The 25,309-nt window shown below is 33.3% G+C and overlaps 1 protein-coding gene across 1 annotated transcript in view; it reads left to right on the forward strand.

Moving 5' to 3' along the window:
- VPS13A (vacuolar protein sorting 13 homolog A) overlaps positions 1-25,309 on the forward strand; it is a 264,222-nt gene that overhangs the window by 182,731 nt on the left and 56,182 nt on the right. The window contains exons 42-52 of the mRNA XM_082401536.1: positions 271-372; positions 1,691-1,849; positions 2,026-2,281; positions 3,907-4,067; positions 8,597-8,700; positions 12,487-12,769; positions 14,761-15,156; positions 15,423-15,527; positions 15,629-15,775; positions 20,160-20,288; positions 20,899-21,032. Of these exons, the coding sequence (XP_082257662.1) occupies positions 271-372; positions 1,691-1,849; positions 2,026-2,281; positions 3,907-4,067; positions 8,597-8,700; positions 12,487-12,769; positions 14,761-15,156; positions 15,423-15,527; positions 15,629-15,775; positions 20,160-20,288; positions 20,899-21,032 (1,976 nt within the window). The remainder of the gene's footprint in view (positions 1-270; positions 373-1,690; positions 1,850-2,025; positions 2,282-3,906; positions 4,068-8,596; positions 8,701-12,486; positions 12,770-14,760; positions 15,157-15,422; positions 15,528-15,628; positions 15,776-20,159; positions 20,289-20,898; positions 21,033-25,309) is intronic.

The following is a 25,309-nucleotide window of genomic DNA, read 5'->3' on the forward strand; positions in this document are numbered from 1 at the left end:
TAGATGAACACAGCTTTCGATGTTAAGCCCAGCCTGAAAGTCAAGGAAAGATACCTAAAAGAGAGTTTTTTTCTGGATTAAATTGTGAAGACTAGACCATGAAGTTAGCCAAGTGAGGAAAGCATGAGGAAACTAATGAATGGCATGTAGACGGTTTTCACATGGAAGAAATAGCACAGCCAAAAGGAATGCTGGTGGGAAACAGCATGGAAGATCATTTTAGAAAATACCAGAGTGCCTTATTTAAAAAATTAAATATTCTCTCTCTAGGTACATTATTACAACGAAATGTTTGGTGTGTGGGAGCCTTTGCTTGAACCCTTAGAAATTGATCAGACTGAGGATTTTAGACCATGGAATCTTGGAATCAAGGTATTTTTGAAGTCTGAAAATTTTTTTCAAATATTGAGGATGTCCACATCACACACACTTTAATTTTAATCACAACAGAGTTCAGGTATCTCATTATGAGCCTTTCCACATGCTTCCTTGTTTGACCTCTGAATGTAATTTTCAAACACAAGGCCATTGCCTCATGGGCTTCTAATACGAATAATTATGTAACTTTTATTATGCACTAGACATTGTTCTAAATAATCTACTTTTGCTTTAACTCTTACAACAAACCTCTTAAGAATATACAGTTTTAAACTTCATTTTAACATGTGATGGGACTGAAACTGTGGAAGTTAAAGGACTTTCATAAAGCAATAATACCTTTAAATTGGAAGAGGTGGAATTTAATACTGGCTTCAGAGTCCCCACACATAACCGTCATGTTAAAATATCGCTAGCATTTTCTTGAAGGTTGTTGTCTGTCCCAAGTTTTCTTTGATCTCTGAAGGGTGTATATAAAGAAGAAAATATATTATTATTTGTTTGAAATATAGTGTGAATTTATGTAATCATATGAATCGGGACCTTTAGATGGATGAAATTGTGCTTCTGAAGCAAGAGACTACAGCATTCCTAGCATATCTCCTCCCTAATAATGATTCAGTCAACCTGCAGACAAATGTTCAGTGGTTTAAAGCCAGTTAAAGGAACAGTAAAGGTGACTAGCTTGGCATATCCAGCTTTTTGTATTGAACCAGGACATTTGATTTTCCACATATTTCAGATAAAAGATTTGGATAAAGGAACTTCTTTGGCGGTTGTTAGGTCAGGATACACATAGGCAGTAGATCTGTGAGTTCTAAAAAGAGGTAGGTGGTATTGATTCACATGAGCCCTAGGTCCTGGCGGCACCGTTCTGCAACTATTGTTGGACTTTTAAAGTCCCTAGGTTTCTGTTCTTTATTTATAGCATTTATAGCACCAGTAGATTAAATGATTTTTCTTGCCCTGAATTTCCACATGCTATGATGTATGTGCTTCTAATTTTCATTCAGATGCTCCATGCATTTAGTAATTTTAAGGGTTTTTTTCCCTTCTAAATTGTGCCTGCCATTTTAGTATAACTGAGGAGGAGGAGAATTTTTCTTCCAATACTGCTTCTATCCAATGCGATCTTAGTTGGCTGATGTCCAAGTAATTCCAAGTAAGGCAGTGGAACTGATAAAATGTATTGCTCTCTCTAATGTTGTCATTGGAATTTGTCTAATGTTTGCTTTTCCTTTGCAAAATGAGTTATGTTGTGCTCCTAGAAACAAATTTTTCTCATATTTCTACAATTTATATTTTATTTTAGATGAAAAAGAAAGCCAAAAAGGCCATTGTTGAGTCAAGTACTGAAGAAGAAAATTACAAGGTACCAGAATATAAAACTATCATCACTTTCCATTCAAAAGACCAACTAAACATTACATTATCCAAATGTGGCCTTGTAATGTTAAATAATTTAGTCAAGGTAAGAAAAGTAACTTGAAACTTTAAACGTTGGTGTACTAGTCTGAGTTAACCCTTTTCTTCTATTGAACAAGAAGTTTTTTGTTAACTTAGTTATTTGTCATATGTCCATTAGTGTTCTGCTTGTCGTTTAGTTTTCTACACTTGCTTTTATTTATGATAATTCTTTCTTATTAGGCATTTACAGAAGCTGCCACTGGATCTTCAGCTGCCTTCATAAGGGATCTAGCACCATTTATGATTTTAAATTCTCTTGGACTTAGTATCTCTGTTTCACCAAGTGACTCTTTTAGTGTGCTCAGCGTACCTATGGCAAAATCATATGTACTGAAAAATGAGGAGAGTTTAAGTATGGATTATATCCGAACTAAGGACAATGATCATTTCAATGCAATGACCAGCCTAAGCAGCAAATTCTTCTTCATTCTTCTTAGTAAGTGATAAATTACCTTCCTGGGGCTTTAATTTCTTTTAAGTTACATTTTGTATCCCATTTTACTCATTTGTGGTATCTCACAGGTTTTTTATCTCCTTTCTAATATTTTGCAAATTTTATTATTTCCTTTGCAGGGCTTTGGTTGCTGTTGTCACTTTATCTTTGTATTTCAAATTCTGACTTTCTTTAGCCATTAAAATATGGTAATTTACTACTTTATGTTTTGGAGAGGAAAATTATTAAATCTCATCCTCAGTCAGCATTTACAGACTATAGCTATAGGTGGTTGTTTTAATCACTTTTAGTATAACTCAGTAGAATTGCACCAGTTTTGCAACTGAACGAATTCAGAATAAGGTATGAATTCATGAAATGGCACAGGGTAATGGTTTTTGTGTTCTGCCTATTGAGGTAGAGGTTTTTTTCCTTTGTCCTTTATGTTTCCCAGAAGTTTTTCATTTTCATGAGAGGTGAAAGTAAATACATTTTTAAATTATCATAGTATGTAGTCATTGTGAAGTTAAATATTAAATAGTCCCAAAGCCTCACCGACACCACTTTCTGACACTCTGACATTTAAGTAGTTATGGAAGGGAGGATATTAGAAAGGTTAATTAGACATGGAGGAGGGGTACTAAAACTGATAGCTAATACTTTTTCCTAGTCAGGAAGTGATTCATAACAGTGGCTAGGTTTCAGGTGTTGTCCCAGCATTGTCCGTGAATTATTCTCATCAATTTTACCTCTGTTTGTTTTTAAACTAACATTTTTATGGGATAGTAGAGAAGAAGGTTATATAAATAGATAATTCACCCCAATGCAATATATGTATATATATATTAGATAAAACTGTAAAAATTTTAATCAAATCTTAGATATCACAAAGTGTCACAGGTTGGTGGAAAAACTTTAAAACTGAAAAATTGCAGCTACTTGGTAGTTGCCAATGACTGCCTGAATGTATTAGGCTCTGGTTATTATGACAGCAAACCAGAGGACAGTGTTCTTGTATTTTCTAGTAATTTTTCTTATCAGTCAGTTATTTTTAAAAGGTTATATTGTTGTCTTAAGTTAGACTACTGAATGAGATTTCTTTTTCAATTAAAAACTTTTTGGGGGGCTTCCCTGGTGGCGCAGTGGTTGAGAATCTGCCTGCCAATGCAGGGGTCACAGGTTCGAGCCCTGGTCTGGGAAGATCCCACATGCCGCGGAGCAACTAGGTCCGTGAGCCACTACTACTGAGCCTGTGCGTCTGGAGCCTGTGCTCCGCAACAAGAGAGGCCACGATAGTGAGAGGCCCACGCACCACGATGAAGAGTAGCCCCCGCTTGCTGCAACTAGAGAAAGCCCTCGCACAGAAATGAAGACCCAACACAGCCAAAAATTAATTAATTAATTAATTATTTAAAAAATGAACTTTTTTTGGTAAAATGCTTTGAAGGTTTTAAATGAATGATGTAGATATATATTGTGGATTCTTAAAATATCCCTTTGTGTAGATTTCAGTGATAATTATTCATAAGTTTAAGAAAGCATCTGATGTTTCTGGTTTAAAATGTCTACTTAGAATTAATATATGATGAATTATAATAAAAACTTTCAAACATGTATATTTAATTTAGCACCTGCTAACCACTCTACTGCTGATAAAATCCCTTTAACAAAAGTGGGACGACGACTGTACACTGTAAGACACAGAGAGTCTGGAGTTGAAAGATCTATTGTTTGTCAAATTGATGCAGTGGAAGGAAGTAAGAAGGTAACAATTCGCTCCCCAGTGCAGGTACGGAATGATTCATTTTTTTGTGAGGTCATATTGCGTATATTTGTATGCTAATTAAAAAAAAAAACTAAAGCAAATTACTACCAAAAGAATACAATCTGTAATAGAAATATAGCTAATAGCAAAAAGAATAATCATTATCAGTAATTACTCTAATACGAACAGTTGTAGAATTTTGTTGAATGTACTTCTCGTAATTTTTACAGGAATATTTTGTAAATGTTTTCGGAATATTATTTTGTAAAAAAACAAAAACAAAAAAAATCAATATTTTGTTTTAGGTCTTTGTAGTATGTATTTATTCTTTCGTTTCAATTAGAGAATACAGTGAGAGAAATTTTGTACACCTTTATTGAGGTAAAATTGATGTACAATAAACTGCATATGTTTAAAGTTGATGAATTTTGACCAAAAATACACATATGAACCTTCATCACAATCAAAGTAATAAACATACTTATCACCCCAAAAAGTTTCCTCATTCCCTGTCTCCCCATTCCCATGCATCCACTTATATGTTCTTGTGGTACATTAGTTACACAATATAGAATTTTATGTAAATGAATGAAGTACAGAATGGAGTCTGGCTTCTTTCACTCAGGATAATTTTGTATGTATCAACTTTTGTGTATTAATGTTGTTGCATGCAGTTACATGTTGTTGAGTAGTAATCTATTCTATGTATATACCACATACCATTTTTAATGAATTTTTGTATGTGATATAAGGTGAGGGTTGAGGTTCATTTTTTTCCACTTGGCTATTCATTTGTTCTGACCAAGATTATCCTTTTTCCATTAAATTGCCTTGACACTTTTGTTAAAAATAAATTGACCATATCTCCATATCTGTGTGTGTGTATGTCTGAGGTCTCTAATCTGTTTCATTGATCTATTTATGTCAGTACCGCACTGTCTTGATTACTACTTTATCCTCAGTCTTGAAATCAGGTAGTACAAGTTGTACCACTTTGTTCTTTTTTAAAGTTGTTTTGGCTAGCCTAAGTCCTTTCCATTTCCATTTAAATTTTAGACTCAGGTTTTCAATTTTTATTTAGAAATTTTGATTAAATTGGCATTTTTAATATTAATTTTTGATTTTTTCTTGCTAGTAGAAATACATTTGGTTTTTGTATTAACTTGTATTATGCAACCTTACTAGATACATTTATTCTAGTAGCTTTTTTATAGATATAGTTACGATGTCTGCAGATAAAAATATTTTTACTTCTTCCTTTCCAATCTGATGTTTGTCTTATTTTCTTTTTTCTTGTTTATTGCACTGGGTAGAATCTCCAGTACAATTTGAATAGAAATTATGAAAGTGGATGTTTTTATCTTGTTCTCAGTCAGGAGAAAAGTATTCAGTCTTTGACCATTGAGTATATTTTGAGTTGTTTTTTTTGTTGTTGTTCATGATCCCTCTGTTCCTAGTTTACTGAGAGTTTTTAATCAGAAATGAATGTTGCATTTTGTCAAATGATTTTCTCTGTTTATCGAGAGGATCTTTTAAAAAAATTGTTAATATGGTGAATTACCTTGATTGATTTTTAATTATTGTATTAAATAATGATTGACTTTTAAATGTTAAATCAACCTTGCATTCCCAGGATAAACCTCATTTGATTTTGAAGTATTAACCTTTTAATATATTGTTGAATTGATTTGCTAAATTCATGTTTAGAATTTTTGCATTTATGTTCGTGAGGGGTGTTGGTATAGAGTTTTCTTGTAATGTTTTTCTTAAGTTTTTATTAAACCACAGGTTCACTTTAAGGGCTATTCATATTATCTGTCACTTCTTGAGTGAGCTCTTCTAGTAATTTTGTGTCTTTAATGAAATTTGTCAGTGAACTATTTTTGCTTTTACTTCACTTTTATTTTCACAGGGTGTAGAAATTTAGATTGACAGTTATTTTTTCCATACTTTTAGGATGTCATTTCACTATTGACTGTATTACATTGTTTCTGACCAGAGTCTGCTGTTACTCTTAACCTTTGTTCTACGAAATGTGTGATTTTATTTTTATATACTTTTAAGATTCTTTTCCCTTTATTACTGGTTTTAAGAAATTTGGTTGAGATGAATCCTACATGTTTCTTGTACTTGAGTCTTTTAAGCTTCTTGAATCTGTGGTTTTATAGTTTTCATCAACTTTAGAAAAAAAATGTTGCCATTGTTTCTTCAAATATTTTTTTCTGTCTTCCCCCTCTCTTCTCTTCTTCAAGTAGGTATATATTAGAGTGTTTAAACTTATGCTGTCTAATGCTCTGTTCACTTTTTCTTTCAGCTTCCCCCGACCCCCATGTTTCTGTTTCGATAGTTTCTATTGTTATGTCTTTAAGTTCACTTTTCAATGTCTAATCTGTTCTTAATCTCATCCAATGTATTTTTATGTCTAGAAGTTCAACTTGCATTTTTATTTACATTTTCCATGTCTTTTTATATATCCTCAGTCTTTCCCCTAACTTTTGAACATATCAAGTATAGTTATATAAATGTTTTAATATCCTTGTCTACTAATTCTGTCATGTGTATCATTTCTTATTTGTTTCATTTTATTCATTTTTTTAATGGGTCATTTTAAAATTCTTTTTGTGTGTCTAGTAATTTTTTTTACCAGATGCTTAAAATTGTGAGTTTTACCTTGTCAGGTGCTTTAGATGTATTTGTATCCCTTTATGTATTCCTGAACTTAATTCTCCAACACAGTTATGTTAGTTGGAAAGTGATCCTTTCATTGCTTGTTTTAAAACTTTTTAGGTGAGACTCAAGCAGCCCGTAGCCTAGGGTTAATTTTGCCCCGCTAGTAAAGCACTGTAACCAATACCCTTTGTACTAAACAAGATTTTACCACTTTGGTCGGTGAGAAAAGGAACTGTGTGTCAGCACCAGAGATTGTTCTGCCTACAGCTTTTAGATGGATCTTTACTGAGCCTTAGATAGTGTACTCACGTGCATGTGCCAGACAGTACTGTACTGAAGTCTTGGGAACAGGGGGCACTCTTAAAGTCTCAGGAGTTCCCTCTCTGTAACTCTCACCTCTCCATGCAGCTATCTTCTCTCTCATATAATGCGCTGTTAGAGTAAGCCTCATTGGCTTTCCCACATTCCTATATCTATCTCTTCAACTCAGACTGGGCTCTTTTTGACTTCTCCTTCTCCACACAGTAATCCAGAAACTCTCCAGGCAGTAAGATGGGGTGACAATCTTAGGGCTTATCTTGGTGGAGTTTTCTTTCTTCCTCCCTCCCTCCCTCCCTTCCTTCCTTCCTTCCTTCCTCTCTCTTTCTCTCTCTCCTCTTCCCCCTTCTCTCCACCCTCTCTCCCCCCCTCTTTCCCCCCCTCTCCCCCTCTCTCTCCCTCCCCTTTCTTTCTTTCTCTGCCTCTTTCTCTCTCTCTAGCCCTCCCTCCCTTCCCTTCCCTTCTCTTCCCTTCCCCTCCCCCTTCCCCTCCCCCTTTCTTTCCTTCTTTCTTTCCCTCCCTCCCTCCTTTCCTTTCCTTCCTTTCCTTCCTTCCCTTCCTTCCTGTGCCACCTTTTTGTCCATTACTTCATGTGTATTTTTTTCCCCTGGTGTTTTGGTTGTTTATATTGGGAAGTTATATCTGGTCTATATTTTTCCATCAGGGCTGAAAACAGAGGTTCCTTCTCTTTCATTTTTGATTTACGATGAACTGTATTAAAAGATGACAATTGGGCTGCTTCATTATTGTAGATTACTTTTGAATTTTATTAAATAGTAAAACATTAATGTTAAATTTCTTATAGGTACTTTTATAGAAATGAAAATATATGTCTCTTCTTTTAAATCGGTAGAGCAAACAGTTTATCTAGAAATAAAATATAGTGTAGTTAAGTTTATATATTTATCAATTCTTAGTTTGCACTCAGCATGTTTTATATTTTGGTATGATTTTTAAAATATAAAGATTTTAGTAAGATATAGAAATAATACAAGAAAATGGTGTTACTAACCAGTTTGTTTTTGTCTATCCCAAAGATAAATATAAACGGAGGTTTATCTGATAATGTGTGTTAATCAAAATAATGTTAATCTTTTACATCACTGTTGTATGCTACTCACTGGGTGAGCTATTCTCTGCACACTCTTTGATTCAATGAGTAGCATACAACAGTGATGTAAAAAGGTAGACATTTGCCAGCCAATGGCTTGTTTTTCACTTTTATCATATAGACATCTAAAACTTTGATGTAATATTTTTCCTATTAATTTTTTCTACTATTTTTGTCTAATGGAAAAGTTATTCCTTATATCAAAGTCAAGAAGATGTTATTTTCTTCTAAGATTTTTAAAGTTTTGTTTTTGAGATTCCTTTTCTCTAAAACTGAAAACTTTCCTTGTAATTTTTAGCAAAGATAATTGCATGTTTGGATTTTATTTTCTAATTTATATGAGCAAGATAAATATTGCCTGATAATTCCTTTGCTGGGATATTTAGATGGAATATTTTTTAAATGTCTTTAGATTCTTAGATTAATGGTACTAAATGTTACTTTTCTTTCCCAGATTAGAAATCATTTTTCAATACCACTTTATGTTTATGGAGGGGACACCTTATTGGGAACGGCTTCACCTGGAAGTGAATTTAACATACCATTAGCATCTTACCGGTGATTTTTTTCTTTATCCTTTTGTTTGCCCTAAGGTCTCTTATAGACTTTTTAGTTTCTGATTTAGTAGTGATATCTATCTTTAAGTTATCAAACCATGATCAAATTTATCTTGTTAATATCTCATCTAACTTAAGTTTTGGCACTCTTAGAAGATTTTTTTAAAGAAATATTATTTAACTTAATGTATATAATGTATATCCTATAAATTATCTATGCTTTCACTAGTAAATATAAATTACATGCTTGCAATATAACTATCATGGCCATAGTCATATATATTTATGATTTTTAAAAAATTTCTAACTGAGCATGATTGGTGGCTTCTAGATTTATTTACACTATTATGAAGTGATTTTTACTTTTCTAGGGTTTTATGATAGAATATTTTAGAAATTTCTTTAGAAAATGTAAAATATTTTATCTTTTAATCTACATATTTATCTATTAATTGTTCATTGATAGAATTGTAATGTAAATAGAGATAGACAGTTGATCCTTCAACAACATGTGGGTTAGAGGTGCTGACGCCCACGCAGTCAAAAATACACATTCAGTTGTCCCTCAGTATCCATAGAAGATTGTTTCCAGGACCCACTGCAGATACCAGAATCCTTGGGTGCTCAAGTCCCATAGTCAGTCCTCCATACCTCTATTTCCACATCCATGGATTCAACCAACTGCTGGTCATCAAGTACTTTATTTGCTGAAAAATGTCTGCTTATGAATGGACCCGTATAGTTCAAACCCATGTTGTTCAAGGGTCAGCTGTATAGTACATCAGTCTTAAATATTTAAAGTAATTAGATTAAATTTGATATAAAATCTTAAAAAAATTTGATATAAAATCTTTTATGTATTAAGAAAGGACTATTAAAATTGTAACAGTACTAATGATGGGCTAGTCTCTTAATCATAGGCTTAATATTACAAACAAATATTATTATTATTCAGGATATTTAATCTGGAATTGAAGATAATCTCTTTCAGGGAGATTAAACTCTCTTGGAGAATAAAAACTTCCTCAGAATAAGCATCATAGTTTGTTAAGTACCATTTCAAAACACACTCTAGACATGGACCTTTAGACCTATGCTACAGAAGGATGGAGGCAAAATTACAAGCAGTCCTAAAATATCCCTTACCTCTATTTATTCTGCCCCATACGTAGGAGTTCAAGATTGGGTCCCTAATGCTTAGAAGACAGCCTAGCAGTTTTAGGCACATATTTTCAGAGAGTAGACCTGCTCACTTTAATGAGTGTTTTATTGCCTAGACCTTCTAACCCTAATGAGTTTTATCGCTTAGTTCAGACTTGCTGAGGGAAAGAGTTATATTGTCTAGAGAACAACCACAAAATATTTGTTTATAGTATCTGACCTTGTTCTAGAGAGTATTTGTTGTGAGTTATAAGACTAGATTAAAAAGTAGCATGTAAGATATGTTTAAAAGTTTCTGTGAGGAAATCCATTTTGTCCTTGGATAATAAAAGTTAATGGCATTCTGCTTTATTTTTAATAAATATTACTATATATTTTGTGATTCTGTCCATAGAAGAGAAAAGTTAGGTCATTAGAGTATCTTTACACTTTTTTGTTCAAGGCTAAATATTTGTTACATGGAAGTTAATCTATCTTAATTAGAGTTATTAATGACTGACTAGCTTGGATTTCACATTAGATATTCTTCTAATCAAACGCTTAGATATAGATACTTTTATATTTAAGATGTGAGGTCTTAAATTAACAAATGAGTATCATTCTGTAGAATTTAAGTATACTTATTCTTAACTTTAATTCATTTAACAAGTATTTACCAAGTGTTTTGTTGTGTGGAAGGCACTACTGTAGGATACCAAGAGGAATTGGCATGGCTATTCCCCTTGGGAGATTGATATATTATATAAGTACAGAAAGTAGAAAACAATGGGTTGTTGAGAATCACAGAAAAAGTTATAGTTGTACAAAACTATGAAAAGGAAAGAAGGGATTAATGATTAACTCCTGAGAGACGTACATGAATTATAGTTAAAATATAATAATGTGGAGATGAGTGGGGAAGGGCAATCTTAAATGGAAGGAATTGCATAACAAAGATAAGGAGGCATGAATGCACAGGATTTGTACAGGTCTATAAGAGACTAGGGGTTTGACTGGAATGTAGTGTGCATGTTGGAATATGAAATTTGAAAGGTTAAGTCCACATTGGGATAGTTGCTCGCTCACTGTCTTGCCCCCCATTTATATAAATTTTATCTTCATCTTTAATATCATCTATTTCTTTCTTCCTCTCTCAGAACATTTGGTGTTCTTCTGTTTTAAGACCATTTACTGCATCAGCTCTTCTCACTCAAAACCTCTTGCCATTGATCATCTGTCTCTCATGTTTTCTCTTCATTCATTTCTTAAACTTTCCTTTAACCTTGCATATTTCTCTAGTTCAGCTCTACCCTTCAGAAAGAAAGCTTTTGGGGAAAATTGTGACCTCTGGAAAACACTCTGCAGCCAGTCTAGAAAGAGTTAACCACACTCTTCATGCCCTTAGTCTGCAGTGTACATCTGGTGGGTTTTTTTTTTTTTTTGGGTACCTATCACAGTGCAGTAGTTATCTTTAAACATTACATTTCCCATGTGATTGGTATCTCCTTAAGAGTAAAGAATGACTTACTCATTTGTGCATTTTCAGTTTTACCTTCTCATTGGTAAATAATAGTCCAATAAATGTCTTGACGGAAAAAAAATGAAAATTACAGAGAATGTAGAAGTAAAATAGGCTAAATCTAATAACTGATCTGACAGGTAACTATATCTATGTGTGTAAGGGGGGAATAAGGAAGAGTTAATATTATTTTATAGTCCAGAGTGCCAATAGCTGGAAGTTCCTGAAAAAAGGACACACAGAGAAGTGGGTATGGAGGGTTCAGAGTTCAATCTAGCAATTTAAGGCACCATCCAACATCATTACAGAAATATGTAGTAGATATTTAAAATTTGGGGGACTAGAGCTTAAGAAAACAATCACAGCTAGAGATAGTATTGACAGTTGTCACACAGTAAAGGATAGTGTCACAATCATAGGTAATTAGTTTTACAAATATAAAAATACTTAAGTGTTTATACTTGGACACACCTTAGGTTTAAAAAAATTATTAAACCCAAAGTACAATTTGCAATGTAAACAAAGAATGTGATTTTTAAATATAAGGATTAATCATATGTGACACCTAATAATTTTATTACTGTCTTCTTACAACCACTTCTGCAACTATGCCCAACATTTCTGTAAAGCTAAGTATCTATTGAAAGCTTTCATTTGATTAACCTTGAAAAGCTGGTGATTAATTTTTCAGTAGAAATATATTTTTGCTTCACAAACTCAATCATGGTATGTACTTGGGACCACATATCCAGGAAAGCCAACTTCTTTAAGTTAAGTGTATACGTCACAGCTGTATGTGTGTTTTTTGCATATATGACCTGTATGATTATGTATTTTCTGAGAGAAACCAGTTATTATCTTGTAAACATACTTTTAAGACAGCAAGTTTGTAAGAAAAATATTCTTCTCTTGGAAGCCAAATAACTTGATTGGTTTCCAGAAAGTTAAGATGGAAATTGGTATCTGTATGTCTATCTTACCTATCTCTAAGAAGAATGTGAAAATATAAAAATTTATTACAATAGTATGGAGGGAGATAATTTCATTGTTCTGAAGCTGTAATCAAACAATTAAACATATATTTTCTTTTAAAGCATTTTAAAGTGTATTGTTTAATCTTTTATGTAGATCACTCCTTTCCCTGAAGCCAGAAGATGAGGACTATCAAATGTGTGAAGGAATTGATTTTGAAGAAATTATAAAAAATGATGGCACTTTTCTCAAGAAGAAATGTAGATCTATAAACCCTTCCAAGAAGCCATTTATCATTAATATTGTCCCAGAAAAAGATAATTTGACATCTGTGCAAGTGTATTCAGAAGATGGTTGGGACTTACCATATATAATGCATTTGTGGCCACCTATTCTACTCCGAAATCTTCTTCCTTACAAAATTGCTTATTATATAGAGGTATTCTGGAATTTTTTAATGCCCTCCTGTCTTTGATTTTGTAGTTTTAGTTATTTAAAGTTATAAACAATAAAACAATGTTTTAAAATTCTAATAAAAATTATAGTACTGGTGAATAGACAGTACAGATATTCTTCAAATGGAAAAGAAATCATGTTATATGAAAGAAGATTAAAAAAATTTTTTTTCCACTGATTTACCTTAGAAATCTGGTTACTAAGTTGAATATAATTCATATGCACAAATATGATATGCCATTTTAAAAATCATTTATGAAAGTAATAGATATTCCTGTAGAAAATTTTAGAAAATAAAGATTATTAATATTGTCTATAATCGCATATTCTGAAGGTAGCACTTCTGATGAAGTTATTTCAGTTCTAAAATATATATTTATATTATATATTTTTTTTTCAGTCTTTTCCATGCATGTATATTTCATGTATGTTTAAAAGATGGATACTAACTTCAAACATGTATGAGAATTAGTATTAAAATAATAGTACTAGACTTAAAACTTGCTACGTTATATTATTCTTGTGCTAATTTTCTAAAAGGATTTTATGCCCTATAAAGATGCTTTTTCTTTTAAATACTCTTTGTTTTAAGATATTACATCTGATTCCTTCCTGTTGCTATAACAGGAATCTCTTCATCTTAGGATTTTAAGTGAATATTCCATTTGCCATTGCTTGTCAAATATAAGAAAGTAGTTCTTCATTGTAGTATATTATTCGTTTTATTGCAGTTTGTTAATTATTAATTATTGCGATTTACTATATGTTTACACTTTTCTGTTGAATTTTTTTTCGGAGTGGGGGAGTGAACACATCTATGGTTTAAGAATATCTGTTTTCCATATGGTTGACAGATAACATAGTGGTTAAGAATTTACACTTTGCTGTCAGATAGATTTGAGTTTGAATCCTACCTCTGTCACTAACTAGTGCTATGTCTTTAGGTAAGCTACGTTATCTTTCTAAATCATTTGTCCTAGCCTATAAAAGGGAGATAGTAATAAAACTTTCATGATTGGGATATGGGGAAAATCAAATTAAATAATGTTTATAAAGGACTTAGCACAGTGCCTGACAGGCACATGATTCCCATTTATTTACCTCTCTAGCACCACCAGCACTACTCTTCTATTTTGTGGAACATGTCAAGTGTTGATAGCTTACATTGTTTTTGCTTTAAGTAATTTAAAATCTTAAGGTGAAGAGATTCCTATGTTATAACAGGAGGGAACCAGATTAGAGTTGCTGGATAAACAGGTGAAATACCCAGATGGACTGTCTATCTATGTTGCATTTTAATAGAACTTTTAACTTGATGCTTTTAGGGATCACATTCTGTTTGCTAGTTTCCAAAGGATATGATCACTTTTTAGAAAGACAGTTTAGCTGCGGTGTGGAGAAGGGCTTAGAGGAGATAAGAGCAGTTAGGAAACTCTTAAAGGGAGAGGTCACAGTGACATGAACTAAGGTAATGCAAGTGTGGGTGGAGAGAAATGAACAGTTTTGAGAGCTACGTAAGATGCAGTATAAACTGTGATTGGAAATGGGTTATGAGAGTTTGTTTAAAATCAAAAATGGGAGTTAGTAGGGATTGCTTATTTTGGATTACGTACATTTTTCATTATTTTGTAGTTTTCACAACTAAAATCACTGGTGGATAAGATTTTTGTTTTACTAATTATAGTGTTTTATAATCTTCATTAGTGCCAGCAGAATTCCACATTATATTATTTAATTTTATTTTCACAGTAGTCCTTTGAAGTAGATCATTTAGACCATTTTACAAATACAGTAACTCAAATCTCAATTTATAGAAATTTACACAGTTGACAGAGTTAGAACTTGAACATATGTCTTCTTTTTCTGACAGAGATATTTCAGAATCATTTGTATAGCATTTGGAATCATTAAATAGAATATTTTGGCGTACTATTCTGAAACATTAAAAATTTACTGTATTTTTTTTTATTATAGGGCATTGAACATAGAGTTTTTACTCTACATGAAGGCCGTTCAGCCCAGATTTGTACTGTACAGTTGGATAAAGCCAGGCTGCATTTAAAATTACTTGACTATCTTAATCATGATTGGAAAAGTGAATATCATATGAAACCTAATCAACAAGATATTAGTTTCATCAGTTTTACTTGTGTTACAGAAATAGAAAAGACTGATTTAGATATTGCTATCCATGTGACTTATAATACTGGCCAGACAGTTATGGCATTTCATAGTCCTTACTGGATGGTCAATAAAACTGGTCGAATGTTACAGTATAAAGCAGATGGAATTCATCGAAAGCATCCACCTAATTATAAAAAGCCAGTTCTCTTTTCTTTTCAGCCAAAGCATTTTTTTAATAACAATAAGGTATGTGAAGTTTTTTTGACTTTCATTCTTCTTTATCTACTTATCACTCCTTTTTGTGTGTTTAGAAGAATAAAATATTATGAAATAGGTAGAAATAACATTTGTGAAATATTTGAGGTTAAAAAGATTAGAATTTAGTCTTGGGAAGGGTTTAGTGCATTAACAGTATAATATTAGTTTAGGCTAAAAAGCAAAAAATGTATCAACTTAGGTAGGAATTTTTAAAGGTACCTAAATACTAATATATTTGAAATATTTTTTTCTAGGTTCAGCTTATGGTAACTGATAGTGAATTGTCAGATGAGTTTTCAATTGATACTGTTGGTAGTCATGGAGCTGTTAAATGTAAGGGCCTGAAAATGGAATATCAAGTGAGTTCATTTTTTTTAAGCTCTACTGAGTACTTAATTTTTATAAGGATGTTATGATAATGGAATAGTTTTTGAAATGTTGCTATTTTTTTTCCCTGTAGGTTGGTGTCACTATAGATCTTAGCAGTTTTAACATTACCAGAATTGTCACATTTACACCCTTTTTTTTGCTTAAAAACAAAAGTAAATATCGTATATCAGTGGCTGAAGAGGGAAGTGATAAATGGCTCTCTCTTGATTTGGAGCAGGTGGGTAGATGAATTTCAAAAAGGTACCTCTTTAGATTTTCATTTTTCCTTGAAGTTTGATACATGAAATCACTATGTAATGTTTTAACTCTCCACCCCCACCTCCCAATTTTGTTTCAGTTCCATGAACATTTGAGTATTTATTTGTATCAGAATAAACCAAGTAAATAATTTAATTATTAAAATCCAAACATTGTCATCTAGGAATGCGTTGCTTGATAAGAGAGGTAGACATTTAATAATTACTAACCAAATGTCGTTAAATACAGCAGTAGAAGACTGGGTAAAGTATAAATGCAGCAAAGAGAAAGAAATTATTTATTCTCTTTAGGAAGCTGTTAGAGATGCCTTTATAGGGTAGGTTAAGCTAATTATTTTAGGAAGACAGTAGTGTCTTAGGAATGAAATTTTGATTCTACTCTATCTGTAGCTATTAGGTCTCTGGGTAAGAGCTTTCTGAAAGACTGCCTGAGGTTAATAGAATACTTCTGAAGAAATTTTATTTTAAGTATGTTAGGATTATTAGAGAAGTGTTTGCTATTTTTATTCATTATGCCTTTTTGCTCTGAAACCATCTTTCTGGAATCATTATTCTTGACGTACATCCTTTGGCATTTCCTTTAGAGCTGATTTGGAGGTAAATACCATCAGTTTGTGTTTATCCATAAAAGTTTTAATCATCACCTTTCTTTTATGATACTTTTTCTTGATAATCCTATTTTTTTTCAACATGTTGTAGCATTTATTATATTCTGGCTTCCATTTTTGTTGAAAATTCTGCTGTGATTCTGTCATTTCTCTGGAGGTTATCTTTCCTTTTTCTCTAGCTGCCGTCACAGTCTTCTCTCTGTCTTTGATGTTCTGCAGTCATACTGCTGTTTGTCTGCATGAATGCATGTCTGCATTCCTTTGATATATCCTGCTTGAGATACTTTATTCCTAGACCTGTGGATTAATATATTTCATACCTTCTGTAAAATTGGCAGCTATTGTCTCTTTAAATACTACCTCTCCTCTATTCGTCCATTTCCTCTTTCTGGGTCTTTAATCGGATTTGTTCTAGACCTTCATATTCTTTCTTCCATATATCTTATTATCTTTTTTATATTTTCTATCTGTATAACTCTTTGCTTCATTCTGGATAAATTCTACATATATATTTTTCATAGATTTTTACTTTTACTATATATATTATACAGTATATATATATATATATATATATGCTATTTGAGCCTTCAACTGAGCTTTTTATTTGAATAATTATATTTCTCATTTCTAGAAGTTGTACCTTTTTTCATGTTTGCCTGTTCATTCATTCTTTCAACAATATTTATTGTGTACTCATTATGTGCCTTGTGATACATCTTTTAACAAAACCACAAGTACCTGTCCTTGTGTAGTTTACATTTCAGTGGGAGTGTGGGGAAATCATTAAATGGATAATACCATAGTCAACTAGTAAAATACATAGTATGTTTAAAGGTGACAGGTCTAATAGGGAAAAAGGAAATAAGACAGGCTAAGAGGTGTTAAGAGTTCTAATGAGCAAGAAGTGGGCTATAATTTTACATAAGGTGGTCAAGGATAGGACTTACTGAGGTCACATTTGAACAAACTTGGAGAAAATGTGAGAGGTACACTTGTCAAGAGTTCAGCTGAGTTGGAGCTGAGCTGCCAGGTACAGGAATAGCTGATAAAGACAACAAGCCAAAATGAAAGTAACACTCAGGACTTTAATCACTTACTGCAATAGTATAAGTAAGAGGCTAAACTGAAGAAAGCACCACCTCCCCTTGTACCATTTTTCCTATGGAACAACATTAGTTAGGGGTGAGGTGGATCAGTGAGGGTAGTGTCATTGTCAGGGGAGCCATGAACAAATAGCTCTTACTGTTTTATGGATCTGGGGGTGGCAGAAAACAAAGGGGAAGGGCTAGGAATGGGAAAGTACTGAGCACCGAGTCAGAGTAGAGAAAAAGCATCTTCAAGTTCCACCTCTCTCCTCGATAAAGAGGTCCTGCAGAGGTTCCTGAGGAAGGCCTCTGCCAAAGGCCCTGATAAAGAGGCCTCTGAACAAAGATGCCTGTAGTAGGAATGCAGATATTTGTAAGGGCATGGCTAGAAGTGGGGGCTGAGTTCTTGAGAATGCAGTGCACTGGCTGTGCACCTAGTCTGGTATGGGGAGGTCAGCTTTGCCCTGTGAGACCTGCCAGATAAAGGTAAAGCCTTTGTAATTACCAGTGGTCTGACCTGAAAAATTACACATAGGTTTTTAGCCAGGAGCTGGACCCCTCAGCAGTGTGGATATCTGGGGAAAGAGCATTAAAGACAAAGGATCAGCCAGGGTAGGTGCCCTAAAATGGGAGAATATTTGGCATGGTTGAGGGATAGCAAAAGAGGCCAATATTATTGGAGAGGGAAAAGTATTTAGAAGAGAACAAGGCATAACAGTGATAAAGAGTAATCATGCAGAACTTTGTGACACAGAACTTTGTGAATTACAAGGATTTTAATTTTTGCTCTGAGTGAAATGGACAGAGCTATTGGAGGGCTCTGAACAGTGATTAAACACAGTAGGCTCTCAATAAATATTTGTTGAATGAATATAGTTTTTTTTTGGCAGATGTTTCATATGTGCTCATTAAGTCTATGGATTCTTGGTTTGTTGGATGTACAGCTCTCTATATATCTAGGTGCCAAGATTATAACTGCAGCTTTGTTTTACTCTATATATTTTCTAGGTATATCTTTTTCCATACTTTTATTTACAGTAGTTCTGTGTCTTGATTTATATGTCAATTGCAGATAAGATTATTGGGTCTTCTCTTTTTAAAAACCTAATCTGTAGCTTGTCTTCCAACAGTTAGTTTATATTCACAGTAATTGCAATTACAAATGCATAACAACTTATTTTTTATTTTACTTTTTGTTGTCAACTTCAGCTTTTCTCTCTTCTGGTTTTGTTTTGTTTTTTTTAACATTTATTTATTTATTTTGGCTGCGCCAGATCTTAGTTGCAGCATGCGGGATCTTCGTTGCAGCATGTGGGCTTATAGTTGTGGCATGCAGACTTCTTAGTTGAGGCATGCATGTGGGATCTAGTTCCCCGACTAGGGATCGAACCCGGGCCCCCTGCATTGGGAGCCCAGAACCTTACCCACTGGACCACCAGGGAAGTCCCTCAGCTTTTCTTAAGATAAATTTCTTTTGCTAATTTAAAATCTTCACATTTTAATTTTGGCTTACAGTAGTCAACCTTAACTTAAAATGCATATTTATGATTATTAGCTGTGTTGATTTGTAAGGAAGGCTTACAAATAAGCAAGGCTTGGGGTTTTCAGAGAGAACATCATTTTTAGTCTTCTCAGTTCCTCCTGGGAAATATGTTTGGATTAGTATTGCTACTGTTTTGACTCCCAGATAAGTTTCCACTGGGTTGCAAGAAGCCCCAAGTGGGAATTTTCTCAGCCTGTTATAGCCTTAACCATGTCCCATGTCTAGTTCCATTAATTACTTTTTATGGTTGAATAAAACTGACTTTATCAAGCTAAGGCACTTGACTCTAACATCTAGCTTCTTCTACAGTGCCCTCAGGTCATATGGTGATGATCGTGATGAGCACACGAGCAGTCTCATTGAATTATGTGAAGTTACCAGCCTGGTCAGAGTCGGATCACACTAAGACCTGATTTACATAATAGTTTACAGGCAAGGCTGGCTCTCCATTCCTGTTCTTTTAGCTCTTTTCTTTGTTTCCAGCTCCTGTTGTCTGGTCTTCTTTCTGAGTGCATTGACTGTCTCCTATTCCATTAGTTTGGTTTCCAGATCACTGATGTCCAGGTTGTTTCTTAAGATTTTGAGCCTGTTTTCTACTCTGAACTTTAGACTTTAGATACTTCTCTTGGTTTTTGCTTTTGTTTTTGGTTTTTTAATCCTTATTTGACTTCCAGGACTCTGGATTTAATATATGTCCTGACTTGACATTTGTGTGTACCTTGACTACTGCTTAATTACTAAGTGATGCCCACAACCCAATTATAATTTTTAGTAACTGAACATTCCCCTGTTTTAAACTGATCACTTGGCTCAGTTTACTTACTTTTTTCCAACCCGTCTCTAGATCTGGACCACACTAACATCTCTTCACAGCACTCTATCAATAGCTCTTCAACTTACTACCCATTACTGTTTGTGTTCAAAGTGCCCCCAAGTGGCACCCCATCTTGAAGTCAACAGTTTATTGCTAAGCAGTCCAGTAACCAGAGCAGTGTTGAAAGAGGTTTAAGACTATTTTAAGTCTACTCTGATGGGTTTATTAAAATGATAAAGGTCTTTATGGTGAAATCAGTTTTACTTAAATAAATATATGTAATATATGTTTTAGTGTATCCCCTTTTGGCCTGAGGATGCTTCTAATAAACTTCTTATTCAAGTTGAAAGAAGTGAAGGCTCTCCCAAAAAGATACATTTTAACAAGCAAGAAAGTTGTATTTTATTGCGTCTGGATAATGAGGTAAGTGATTCTTTTGTGTGTGTGATTAGAGAAGCTAATATATACTTACTAATTTTTTTTTTATTAAATGATTTTTTTTCTTTGTTTCACCAAAAATGAACAAACATTTCTCTTTGCAAAGGGAAAAAGTTCTAAAAGGAAGCAAGAGACATAAAACAATTTAACTGTTATATGGAAAGTTAGAGCAGGGGTCCCCAACCTGGGGGCTGTGGACTGGTACTGGTCCTCAGCCTATTAGGAACCGGGCCGCACTGCAGGAGGTGTCAGGCAAGCGAGCAAAGCTTCATGTGCCGCTCCCCATGGCTCGCATTACTGAACGAACTATCGCTCACATCACTGTCTGAACATTCCCTCCTCTCCCCCGCCGTTGGGGGACCGCTGAGTTAAAGTGCCTAGAATACTACAATATACCACATCTTGAATTTGACCCATCTGTATATGATAATTGAGAGTCATGGTTTTCCAGAAATGCAGTATAAAATCCTGAATTACTTTCCAAATCATCAAAAAATATATTAAGTTATGAATAGTTTTTATTATTAAATGTTATTGGTTAGTGTTCTTTGGAAAATGATCACGTTAGAGAATATTTTCTTTTCCTTTTTTCTAGCTTGGAGGTATTATAGCAGAAGTTAATTTGGCTGAGCATTCTACAGTTATTACATTTTCAGATTATCGTGATGGAGCAGCTACATTCCTGTTAATAAATCACACCAAAAATGACATTGTTCAGTACAAGCAAAGGTGAGAAGATTATTACAAATACAGTATCCCCTGATTTTAGCAGAGTCTAGGTGATGAGACATTGACTTTATGATAATTTCCTAAGAGTATAAACACCGATAATGGCATTATGGCCATGTAAAACAATGTCCTCATTAAAAAAAAAAAAAAAAAGTATACTGAAGTATATAGGGTTAAAACTGACTTGAGATCTATAATTTACTTTTTTAAAAATTCCAACATAATTGACATATAACATATGAGTTTCAGGTGTCCAATATAATGATTCAATATTTGTATATATTGTAAAATCATCACCACTATAAGTCTAGTTAATATCCATCACCAAACACAGTTAAGATTTTTTTTCTTGTGATGAGAACTTTTAAGATTTACTCTCTTAGCAACTTTCACACATACAATAGAGTATTATTAACTATAGTCACCATGCTGTACCTCGCATCCCCATGATTTATACATTTTATAACTGGAAGTTTGTGCCTTTTGACCACCTTCACTCATTTCATCCACCCCAACCCTGCCTCTAGCAACTACCAATCTGTTCTCTGTATCTGTGTGTTTGGTTTTTTTGGTTGTTTTCTTTTTTCTTTTTTTGTTTTTTTTAGATTCCACATATAAGTGAGATGATACAGTCTCTGACTTGTTTCACATAGCATAATGCCATTAAGGTCCATCCATGTTGTCTCAAATGGCAAGATTTCTTTATGGCTGAATAATATTTCATTTTATATATACCACATTTTCTATATTCATTCATTCATCAGTGGACAGTTAGGTTGTTTCCATGTCTTGGTGATTATAAATAATGATGCAGTGAAGATTCATTATTTTTTGAATTAGTGTTTTCATTTCCTTTGAACAGATAATCCAGCTGCTGGATCACATGTTCTGTTTTTAGATTTTTGAGAAACCTCCATATTATTTTCCATAGTGGCTTCATCAGTTTACATTCCCACCAACAATACACAAGGGTTCCCTTTTTCTCAACATCCTTGCCAACACTTATTTCTTTTCTTGTCTTTTTGATAATAAGCACTCTGACAGGTGTGAGGTGATGTCTTATTGTGGTTTTGATTTCCCTGATGATTAGTGATATAATTTACTTTTAAATACTTCAAAAACAGAAAAACCAGAAGAACTGAAGCAAGTATGACAAAAGCTTGATCATTGTGGAATCTGGTGAGGAAATTGTCAGGGTTTAGCATAAGAATTTCGTCTATTTTTGAAAAAAATTTTTTTTAATGAACATAATGTAAATATTGATTCTTCAGATTTTTTTCAAACAGTGGACTTTCTTGCTGAGGCATGTAGGAAAGGAGTGCTACATTTTTAAGCTTTTCTAAAGACCATATTTATGTCTTGATATTTCAAGACTACTCATTATATCATTTGTTTCAATATACTGTGATACCTTATCCTCTTAGTACCACTACAATTTATGTAACCTTCTGTTCCTCTACTTATGTGTCCCAGGTTGTCTTGAATTTATTTTGTCTACTTCTTTTAGTTTGTTTTCATGTCACTTATCAGTGGGCCCATATTTATCAGTGCATTTATGCTTTTTTTCCACTGCTAACTGTACACTTCGAATCATTGACTAAAATAGGCATTGATTGAGTGAGAACCCGAAGCTTGAGCTAGCAAATATCTAGAACTCCTCCTTGCCTATCAGTTCTCTCATTTGAGGAAGATGTTGAGAGAGAGTAGAGCCTGTTTTTTATGATTATCCATATTATAAAAATAATAAGTTGGTTGATTAAAACTGACAAAGGCAAACAGAAATGGTTTTTTCTTATTTGTCCTTCAATTCATGTACCTCAACTATCCTTTCCCAAAGAAACTGTCACAGAATTAAAACCTCCAGAAAATGATTTGGGTGACTATTTTCTCGATTCTCTCAAGGATAGTACATAACTGGTAACATTCTAAGATACACAGGAGCGAAGTTAATTCTTTACATACTGTGGATGATGTAGGGCATCGTAGCTTAATTCTCTGACATCTGGTTGAGCCTGGCTGAGGCTGAACTAGAGACTTCTCAGTCTTTTCTTTGGCCTTGGCTTTGCACTGTTCTTTATAGTACAGTTCAGATATAAAGTGTTTAGAAATTTTATCTACTGCATTGTTACAGTTGTAAAAGTAAGGGATAAGGGAGAAACTAGAATGTGATCCTGTGTAGAAATTCTGAAACTTAAAAATTACAGTCTTAATGGAAATTTATAAAATTAATACATAGATTAAAGCATTTGTCACATTGTGTTGTTATTTTCTTGTGAGGTTAAGACTTGTACACATATATAGTTAACATTCTGAGGACTCTGGTTACTTTTTATTTTCTTTGAATTTCCTGAGATAAATTTGAGATGAATTTTTTCATGAGGAATATTCTGCAGTGAACTAAATAGATTAAAATTTATATGAATTAAAGCATTTCTAAATATTTTTAAACCAAATTTATCTGATCAACATGGTTACATTTGATATTTTTTCATAGAAAAATAAGGAACATAGGGCTTTTGTTTCCTCTGCCTTCCCTTCCCTTGGCTTTTTTGCTGTTGTTAATATGGTTTTTAATTGTTTCCTACATATAAAAATAACAACTGTCCATTATTTTTTAAAATTCTATAGGAAAACTGTGAAAAGAAAAACATAATCCCTGGAATCCCAACACTGTCAGCATTTTGATTCAGTTCTTTTTTACTATTGCTCTCTATCTGTTTATATTTCTGAACCTTTTGTTTTTAACAGCTATTGTGAGCATGTAAATTTGCTTCAAAAACACAATTTTCAATGAATGCATGATATTCCATCATTTAGATGCACTATAATCAAATGTTCTTCTATTGTTGAGAATTTATTTCCAATTTTATAATGTTAGAACCTGTTTGTCTTTTAATAAAAATGTTGAACCCATTTGTAATCCTTATAACAACTAATTTATGATTCTTTGCCATACTTTTTGGTAATATGGACTATTTTCTTCTAGGGATGATTTGGAAAATATACATTTTGTTCCTCTTGTAGATAATTACTTTTTGTGTTCTTGGAGATTTTGATGCATATTTTACTTTTATTTTATTTTATTTTATTTTATTTTATTTTATTTTACCGTGTCAGGTCTTAGTTGCGGTGCGCAGGCTCTTTGTCGCGATGCGTGGGCTTTTCTCTAGTAGTGGCACACCAGCTCCAGAGTGTGCAGCCTCAATTGTTGCGGCACACAGGCTCTCTAGTTGTGGCGCACAGGCTCTCTAGAGTGCATGGGCTCAGTAGTTGCAGTGTGCGGGCTTAGATGCCCCGTGGCATGTGGGATCCTAGTTCCCCGATTAGGGATCGAACCTGTGTACCCTGCAGTGGAAGGCAGATTCCGAACCACTGGACCACCAGGGAAGTCTCGATTTTGATGCATTTAAAATTTTGAGAGTGAAACAGTTATCTGCTAATTCATCCATGAAAAATTTGGAGTAGTTTACATTTTCTTCAATTTCTCTTTCCAAATTCCCGGTTTCTTATCAATATAATTTGGAATTTTTGACCCAGATTAATATAAAATGGTTAGGTTTTCAAAAATATGTTCTTGAAGGTATTTGCATTGATTCATAGCATATTAAAAACAAGTTAATTTATTTGATTGGTTTAGTTGTTTAATATTTCTACATCCTAGTTCTTAAAATTTTATTTTGAGTCCTCTCTGGCTTGGTTGGAACAAGTAAGGGTTTGTGGATAATATGTTACGCTATTGCTTATTTGAAAATGTCTTTCTCTTGCAAATTAACAATTTGACATAAAATTTTAAGTCATAACTTCTTGCCTCAAAATTGGAGCCATTGCTCCATTGTTTTCTGGCATTCAGTATTACAGAAAAGTGTAAGAACAGTCTTACTTTTATTTCTTCATGCGTAACTGTGATTGTCCTAGATGTTTATAGGCAGGTTTTCCTCTATTTTCTTAAAATTTGAACATTTTACAAAGATCTATCTAGGATGATATTCTGTTTCCATTAATTTAGTCTGATACCCAATGAAGTCTAATCTGCAGAGTCAGCTTCTTCAGCTCAGAAAAGTTATATTTTATTATTTCTTTGGTTTGTAACTTCTCCATTTTCTTTTGGGGAATCGTTTTATGAGTTGACTGAGTTTCTTAGATTTGTATCCCATGTCTTATGGTTTTTAGAAATAATTGAGCTGTATTGTCTTTGCCACAGTAAAACCAATACTTAGGAAAGGGTTACCAATTAAATTCTCTTAGATTTGGTATAGATAAGATAAAGTAAGTGGAAT

Source organism: Balaenoptera borealis (assembly GCF_965194805.1).
Source record: "Balaenoptera borealis genome assembly, chromosome: 8".
In the NCBI taxonomy this organism is placed as follows: domain Eukaryota; kingdom Metazoa; phylum Chordata; class Mammalia; order Artiodactyla; family Balaenopteridae; genus Balaenoptera; species Balaenoptera borealis.